General features: G+C 43.8%; 1 protein-coding gene across 1 annotated transcript; it reads right to left on the reverse strand.

The window, feature by feature from the left end:
* Window positions 1–79: 79 nt before the first annotated feature.
* On the reverse strand, window positions 80–8,422 carry LOC131284057 (uncharacterized). Its single transcript, XM_058312912.1, has 12 exons — window positions 7,737–8,422; window positions 6,332–7,664; window positions 6,074–6,264; window positions 5,840–6,005; window positions 5,628–5,767; window positions 5,249–5,548; window positions 2,579–3,265; window positions 1,166–2,498; window positions 908–1,098; window positions 675–840; window positions 459–598; window positions 80–383 (listed from the first exon to the last, which is right to left on the reverse strand). Exons 1-12 carry the CDS (start codon window positions 8,420–8,422, stop codon window positions 80–82), a joined length of 5,637 nt encoding a protein of 1,878 aa, XP_058168895.1.
* Between the last annotated feature and the right edge of the window lie 501 nt (window positions 8,423–8,923).

Genomic DNA, 8,923 nt, shown 5'->3' on the forward strand with positions numbered 1-8,923 from the left:
ACAATATTTCATGTTCCTTTATTTTTCATTTAAGAAGTGATGTATAATTTTCCCTTCATGCAAGACATTCTTTATGAGACTACCATCGGCATACCACAAGCATTACAAGACTAACAATCAGTGCCATGTTGGCAAAGACTGTAGCAGCACCACCATCGGCTTTCTTTTTCAAGAAACCATTGATTTCGTCACGGTTTCGCAGCGTGAACTGTTTGTTGGTCTCATACTCTGCAAGTCCATTCTTGATCGAATCATAAGCGGACTGGCCGAGGGTATTCTTATTTGTCTCGATGAACGCACTGATCGTGTCCCTTTCGGTGTCGCTCTTCAAACGGGCGAGAAGGTTGTTGAATGCAGAGGCAACACTCAAGTAACTACCATGCCTAGCGGAGAGCGAGAAAAGCAAGTTCAATGTAAGTAAGTACATATTCTGCGTCCGTAGTGTTCACCGAACTCACCCTGCAGCCCAAATTGCATGGTTTTGTTGCAGGTAGTTTGAAGCATGTGGCAAATTGTACTGGTTATTGATGATATACAGGTATGCATTGCTCTTGTCTTGCGATCGAATGTGCTCAGAAGCGATGGCGTCCATCATAATCTGTAAGTACAATTGATTGTAATAGATCTTCCTGGTGTTTGGTTGAGTATTTCACCCTGCCGAAAACACAACTCACACTAATCAATTCATACGTCGATGCACAACCCATTCCGCGCAGTATGGTAAGCTGCTCCGTCGCTACATTGGAAGACAAGTACTGATTCCACAGGAACTCGAAATGAGCTTTGGTACCCTTGCGAGCTCCCTCGCAGTACACCACCTGGCGGAGATCGGGATGGACTCTGTAAAAGAAATTATTATCACTATAATTTATCTAATTGGTGCGACTAGACGAACGACACTACGTACTTCACTGAAGGGTTCTGATAGAATCTCTCGAATTCGGCCACTGCTGCCTTGCTACACGCTTCGTGACCATAATTGCAAGCCCATTGCAAGACGTTTTGGCGCATGTAGGTAAACACACGGCGTTCGGTAGCAGACGGTGCTTGGAACATGACGGTTTCATACGCCTTGGCAAAAATGTCCAAGATGTGAATCTACGGAAGAGAAATGGAACTTGATAACATGGCTTACAGATAGTTATCAATAGCAATAGAAACTTACCGCGAACAGATCCTCGTCCTCCTCATGAATCCTGCGGGACAGCGTCGTCAGTCCATTTACTGCCGCCAGCCAGGGTGCGTATTCGGTTTCGTGCTTGAGATATTCCAAAATCTCCAATGCCGTATCGTACGGGACGACATCTCCTCGGGCCAGATTGAACAGATCGTCGACGAGTTGTGCACGGTTGAGCACATGAATGCCGCCGAAGTTTTCGCTGTGCAGAGCCTTGCTTATTTTTCCCCACAAGACAGCATCATAGTTGACGCGATAGTATCCAACTTGCTGGTTATTCAGGATAAAATATTCAACATCGGTTGCGTTGGCCATGGGAATTTCGTGAGAGGCTGTCATCACAAACGTTGGGTTCGTGTTGGCGAAATCAGCCGCCTTGGTGGCATAGGTCAGCGGCAATGGCCACAATGTAGCATCGGAATGATTAGGTTCATTGACGAGGAAACGCTTTTGTGTGATGGTGAATCCATTTGTATTACTGGTGACAGTTACCAGAGGGAATCCGGACTGCACAGTCCACGGTTCCATGTACATTCGTACGTTGGGATTATATCGGTTGAGAGTGTTGAACAAGTGATCTGGGCGTACGGATTTATATGCATTTTCCTTTATATAAGCTCTTATGGCGGTCAAAAAGGTCGATGGAGTCATCAAGTGTTCAATCATTCTCAATACTACAGCTCCCTTATTGTAGGAGATGTTATCGAAAATGGAACTAGCTTGTGCCTGTGTGTATACAGGATGCGTCATGGGGTGCGTTGTGATTAAACTGTCCATTTGCATAGCACTTTGAACTTGCTCTACCACAAACTGGTGCTCAAGATCCCAGGAAGGCTCCACCAGAGCCGTAGCGAAATACTCGCAATAGCGAGCGAATCCCTCGTTTAACCAAGCCACATCCCACCACTCGCAGGTCAGCAGATCTCCGAACCACTGATGGGCAATCTCGTGTGATATAACGGTTGCGATACGCTGTTGCTGCATAGTGGACGAGTCATCCGAACGGAATAGAATGTTTGCCTCCCGATAGGTCAATAGACCCCAGTTTTCCATAGCTCCAGCCGAAAAGTCCGGCACCGCCGCCATGTACATGCGCGTCATCTCAGGCACATTCGAGTACGGATAATCGGCCCAATCATCAAGGGCCTGCAGAACTTTAATACCTTCATCCAAACTGTATTGGGTCTGATTCTGGGCTTGCGGGCGGGCGAGAATTCCCATGTTTTCGCGTTGGTTCACTTCGTAAGGTGCAACGATGAAAGCCAGTAGATAGGTCGACATTTTTGGAGTAATTCCGAACGTCGTTAAAGTACGTCCAGTTCTACCAATAAACGATGATAAATGATTAAGCGTTGGAGAAAATCCCCCAACCTACTCAACAAGCCCAGTGATAATACTTACTCTGAGGGGGCGGTATTTACGATCGGCGTGTTGGAGTACACGTTGTATTGAGGAGTTTTATGGTTGATCTTCAACTGGAAGGTCGCCTTAAATCGGGGCTCGTCGAAGGAAGGGAATGCACGGCGTGCATCAGTTTGTTCGAATTGTGTTGATCCCAACCATACTTTGGCACCGTCGAGTAGATAGTAGCTACGATAAAATCCAGCCATATCATCATCCATATTGCCAACGTATGTGAAAGATAATACGTATTCCGTATTGGGTTGAAGGGTAACACCGTTGGCTAGTGGAAGCGTCAATACTTCCGTTTCGCTATCGTAGATCTGCGTGAGGGTTTGCACAAGACTGTTGTCTGATTTTCGTACCACACTCCATGCACTGATGTCCATTCGTGCCATATGTAGCTTAATCAGCGTAACACCTTGCTTCTCGGTTGTGACAGTGATTTTTGTGTTGCCATCGAAGGTAAAAGCTTGTTTGCCAGCTTCAGCCTCAATGTATGGTTTGATCTCGATCTCGTAGTGCGTTGGCCATACATCATCATTCAACCGGTAATCCTCCGGCTGGGCTCGTGGTTCGGCTTCGACCAACAGATAACGTTCGGGGTCTAGAGGGCTTGCCCTTGACGTCAAAACGAAGCTACAGGCAACTATGGCCGCGAGGGCTATCACATTTGTGAACATCATCCTGCAATAATTGAATGAACTGATTGGATTGTTGGAATGATAACGGTTTGTGAAAATATGCCATAAATGTAAAACATGAATGGGATTCACACTCTGTGGATTGATTGGAAATATCACGTGTCTTAGCTTATCTAGTTAATGACAATGATTCATCGCAAGGCTACTAGCTCAGTTTTGTCTTAGCAACGGTCAACACAAATCAATAAGATTGCTTATCAATCAAATTTCACCTTCGCGAAACACTACAGATTTTCGACGAATTCTGATGGATCTCCCATCACTGATATTTAATGAAAGTAAATGGTGCTGAATTTACATTCTTAGATAGTTTTGCTTTCTCTTTTGATGGATTGCAATATTCTAACAGAGCAAAATTAGAATAAATTGTTTAAAAGTATATCTGTTGTAAGGCCATAGATAGAGACACAACACTACGCAATCAAGGAACAATCTGGTAACACTGATAGACACCAATCAACTGTTATTTTACAAACGTGGTCACTTGAAACTTTCAATAACGTACATTCATAATATACTTTTTTATCGATATGTTTATAATTTTTTAAAATTCCAAACATGTTTTTTATGAATTAGTTCACTGTTATTGAGAACCAGCGAGATGTTTTTCCACTTGTAAATATTTTCTTTGGCAGAAACAATTTTCATCACTTCTATCCTACTTTAGCCCCAAAGAGATGATGGCACGTCTAATTACCTGTTTGCTTGCCTAGGATACTAGGCTACTACTCGACGGGACGGGAAAGTCGATCCTCTTATATAGAAGAGGTGGTACTCGATCGCACGAAGAAGCGGGAAAGAATTTTGGAATGGAAAGAAAAACAAATCAAGATGACAACCATTATCAATACTTTACGATAGCACGCAGCCGATAACCAGCTCCCATCAATATTTGTACGAAGCGCATCCGCCGAAGGGTCTCAATAAAATAGTTAAGCTTACTCACACGCTCCGTCGGTATTACAGCGCTGACCGATAGCGAGAAGATTCGTGACGTGCCCACTTTGTTGCCGGTAACGTTCTCGCGGTTCACACGAATTGCTGGAGTGGCAATCTCTTCCCCTAAATATGTTCGTACCTACATTTTGATTGATTTGTAACAACCTTCCTGATTGAACTGTCGTTGACGGTAAGGTGCAAAATACCCGTATCACAAAACCGACTGGATGAACGATGAAGAAGAACTTATGACGTCTTATTACCGGTTACAGCAATACAAGATTAATAGGTGATTCACGGTCGTAAAAAGCGCATGTGATCACTCATGTGAACTTATTGATGAACAGATATTCGAATGAAACTTTTTAATAGATAATAACCAATTTTACAACAGGTTTGAACATGTTTGCAAATGAAAAACAGTTCTTTCGAGTAGATTCGATCAATGGATTATATTATAATATAAGCATTTATACAGCCACAGCATGGACTTCGATCGCATTAATCCGATCGAATCGAGTGGTCCATTTTCATACATATTACGATAAAAGTTCAATTCCTTTTGTATGAAAATTGAGAGCTCAATTCGATCGGACTAATTCGATCAAAATCCGTGCTTAGGCTGATAACGTCAATATAAAAAAAATCACTAGAAGAGAGCGCAACAAAGTTTATTGCGTTGATGCATCTATTTCGAGAAACTGCCCAATTTATATGTAATAAATACGATACTTGTATTTTTACAACGAAGTCCGAGCAAGTTGTGTGAAGGAATGAAAAGAAGTAAAGAAGTTTATCAGAAGGGAGGAAGTTGCCAATACAAAAGGAAGTACACAAGGAAGTTTATTGTATTGTTGTATGTAGTTTACCCCAACCACCCTTCGCCACGAGAGGAAAGACTGTCCATATTCCAGAAAAGCAAGGCAGAAAAGTTGAATTTTACTATAATCACTTTATTAACATTTGAAACAGTCACTGTTATTTTAATCGATGGTTCCATTTCAGCAAGCATCGTTGCTGTCCTTACCAACGACATACTACGAGAACCAACAGACTAACAATTAATGCCATGTTGGCAAACACCGTAGCGGCGCCTCCATCGGCTTTCTTTTTCAAGAAACCGTGGATTTCGTCGCGGTTTCGCAGCGTGAACTGCTTGTTGGTCTCGTAATCGGCAAGTCCATTCTTGATCGAATCATAAGCGGACTGACCGAGGGTATTCTTATTTGTCTCGATGAACGCACTGATCGTGTCCCTTTCGGTGTCACTCCTTAGACGGGCGAGAAGATTATTGAATGCAGATGCCACATTCATGTAACTGCCATGGCTGTGGGAAGAGAAATTACGAGGCAACAGTTAGTGATTGTACAAAATTTTCGATTTGGGACGTCCATGACAATACGTACCCTGCCGCCCAAGTCGCATGATTCATTTGTAGGTAGCGAGATACATGGGGTAACGTATACAGATTGTTGATAACATAGGTGTATGCATTGCTCTTATCCTGAGATCGGATGTTCTCAGAAGAGATGGCGTCCATCATAATCTGAAACATATTGAATAAAGACACTTTAAATTCCCGATCCAATTATATGATTTATAATAAAAATCTACTTACACTAATCAATTCATACGTTGATGCACATCCCATTCCCTGGAGGATAAGAATCTGCTCCGTCGCCATGTTGGAAGACAGGTATTGATTCCAGAGGAACTCGAAATGAGCCTTGGTTCCCTTGCGGATACCCTCGCAGTACACCACCTGACGTAGATCGGGATGGACTCTGTAAAATAAATTATTATGATTATACTTGAAAGTGAAAAAAGTGTCTGGCCATACGGCAATCCGTACTTCACTGAAGGGTTCTGATAGAATCTTTCGAATTCGGCCACTGCTGCCTTGCTACATGCTTCGTGACCATAATTGCAAGCCCATTGCAAGACGTTTTGGCGCATGTAGGTAAACACACGGCGTTCGGTGGCAGACGGTGCTTTGAACATGACGGTTTCATACGCCTTGGCAAAAATGTCCAAGATGTGAATCTACGGAAGAGAAATGGAAGTTGATAATATGGCTTACAGATAGTTATCAATAGCAATAGAAACTTACCGCGAACAGATCCTCGTCCTCCTCATGAATCCTTCGGGACAGCGTCGTCAGTCCATTTACTGCCGCCAGCCAGGGTGCGTATTCGGTTTCGTGCTTGAGATATTCCAAAATCTCCAATGCCGTATCGTACGGGACGACATCTCCTCGGGCCAGATTGAACAGATCGTCGACGAGTTGTGCACGGTTGAGCACATGAATGCCTCCGAAGTTTTCGCTGTGCAGAGCCTTGCTTATTTTTCCCCACAAGACAGCATCATAGTTGACGCGATAGTATCCAACTTGCTGGTTATTCAGGATAAAATATTCAACATCGGCTGCGTTGGCCATGGGAATTTCGTGAGAAGCTGTCATCACAAACGTTGGGTTCGTGTTGGCGAAATCAGCTGCCTTGGTGGCATAGGTCAGCGGCAATGGCCACAATGTAGCATCGGAATGATTAGGTTCATTGACGAGGAAACGCTTTTGTGTGATGGTGAATCCATTTGCATTACTGGTGACAGTTACCAGAGGGAATCCGGACTGCACTGTCCACGGTTCCATGTACATTCGTACGTTTGGATTATATCGGTTGAGAGCTTCAAACAAGTGCTCTGGGCGCACTGCTGTATACTGACGTTCCTTTACATACGCCCTCAACGCGGCCTGGAATGTCGATGGAGTCATGAAGTGCTCCATCATTCTCAACACCACTGCTCCCTTATTGTAGGAAATGTTATCGAAAATACCGCTGACTTGACTTTGGGTGTATACAGGATGCGTCATGGGATGAGTACTGGTTAAACTGTCCATTTGCATAACCCCTTGCAACTGTTCTACCACAAATTGATGCTCCAGATCCCAGGAAGGCTCCACCAAAGCAGTGCCAAAGAATTGATAGTAGCGAGCAAATCCCTCGTTTAGCCATGTCACGTCCCACCATTCACATGTCAACAGATCTCCGAACCACTGATGGGCAATTTCATGTGCGATGACGGCGGCTATGCGCTGCTGTTGCAGACTTGTCGAGTCATCCGAGCGATACAGTATGTTCGTCTCCCTGTATGTCAACAGGCCCCAGTTTTCCATAGCTCCAGCCGAAAAGTCAGGCACCGCCGCCATGTACATGCGCGTCATCTCAGGTACATTCGAGTACGGATAATCAATCCAGTCTCCAAGGGCCTTCAGAACTTTAATACCCTCATCCAAACTGTATTGGGTCTGATTCTGGGCTTGCGGGCGGGCGAGAATTCCCATGTTTTCGCGTTGGTTCACTTCGTAAGGTGCAACGATAAATGCCAGCAGATAGCTCGACATACTTGGAGTCATACCGAATGTGGTTAGAGTACGTCCTGTCCTGCAAATAAACAGAAAGAATTGATCATCTCATAGTCAATTCACTAAATGCAGGCCTTGAAGTAATACTTACTCTGAGGGGGCGGTATTTACGATCGGCGTGTTGGAGTACACGTTGTATTGAGGAGTTTTATGGTTGATCTTCAACTGGAAGGTCGCCTTAAATCGGGGCTCGTCGAAGCACGGGAACGCACGACGTGCATGAGTTTGTTGGAACTGCGTAGATCCAAGCCATACCTTGACACCGTTGACTAGATAGTAGCTACGATAGAAACCATGCATGTCCTCGTCCATATTGCCAACGTATGTGAAAGATAATACGTATTCCGTATTGGGTTGAAGGGTAACGCCGTTGGCTAGCGGAAGCGTCAATACTTCCGTTTCGCTATCGTAGATCTGCGTGAGGGTTTGCACAAGACTGTTGTCTGATTTTTGCACCACACTCCATGCACTGATGTCCATTCGTGCCATGTGTAGCTTAATCAGCGTAACACCTTGCTTCTCGGTAGTGACAGTGATTTTTGTGTTGCCATCGAAGGTAAAAGCCTGCTTGCCAGCTTCAGCCTCAATGTATGGTTTGATCTCGATCTCGTAGTGCGTTGGCCATACATCATCATTCAACCGGTAATCCTCCGGCTGGGCTCGTGGTTCGGCTTCGACCAACAGATAACGTTCGGGGTCTAGAGGGCTTGCCCTTGACGTCAAAACGAAGCCACAAGCAACTAAGGCCGCAAGGGCTAGTACTTTCGTGCCCGTCATCCTGCAACAATTGAATGAACAGATATGATCGTAGGGATGATTACAGTTTATGGTACTATTTCTATATCAAGTGCATGAGTAGTAAAGCTCGCAGTCGATAAGTTTGTGGTTTTGACATTCATTGCTCATACTTATGTGACACCATATTTTATGAGACACTACATCTTATCAAACGTGTATGCCGAATCAGGTGACATCCTGCGATTATTTTTATACTAGACACATGCTGTTACTTTAAATTGACAAATTTTATTGTTACTTCTTTTGGTAAATCAACTTTTTCGTTTAATAATCCGTAAAAATATATTTTGTTGTGTGTTTGTCGATCATTTTGAATCCTTAGATCTTTAACAATACTAATTGCTAACTATCTAATTTCTATGTGTCCTATAAAATATGATCTACTTTGTAACGGGTACACGGAGATGAGTTCGGAATTTCTATTGTGTAACTGCCACGAGGTCACTGTCACATATTTATATTCTGCCTGTTGTACATGTT

The sequence above is a fragment of the Anopheles ziemanni genome, chromosome 3 (assembly GCF_943734765.1).
Source record: "Anopheles ziemanni chromosome 3, idAnoZiCoDA_A2_x.2, whole genome shotgun sequence".
NCBI lineage: Eukaryota > Metazoa > Arthropoda > Insecta > Diptera > Culicidae > Anopheles > Anopheles ziemanni.

What these genes read in the sequence shown, in the direction of transcription:
- LOC131284057 (XM_058312912.1), bottom strand. Translation starts at nt 8,422, where the DNA reads ATGACGGGCACGAAAGTACTAGCCCTTGCGGCCTTAGTTGCTTGTGGC. An exon ending in GTAAATACCGCCCCCTCAGA is followed by an intron (nt 7,665 to 7,736) that starts GTAAGTATTACT and finishes GTTTATTTGCAG; the next exon opens with GACAGGACGTACTCTAACCA. An exon ending in AGGACGAGGATCTGTTCGCG is followed by an intron (nt 6,265 to 6,331) that starts GTAAGTTTCTAT and finishes TCTCTTCCGTAG; the next exon opens with ATTCACATCTTGGACATTTT.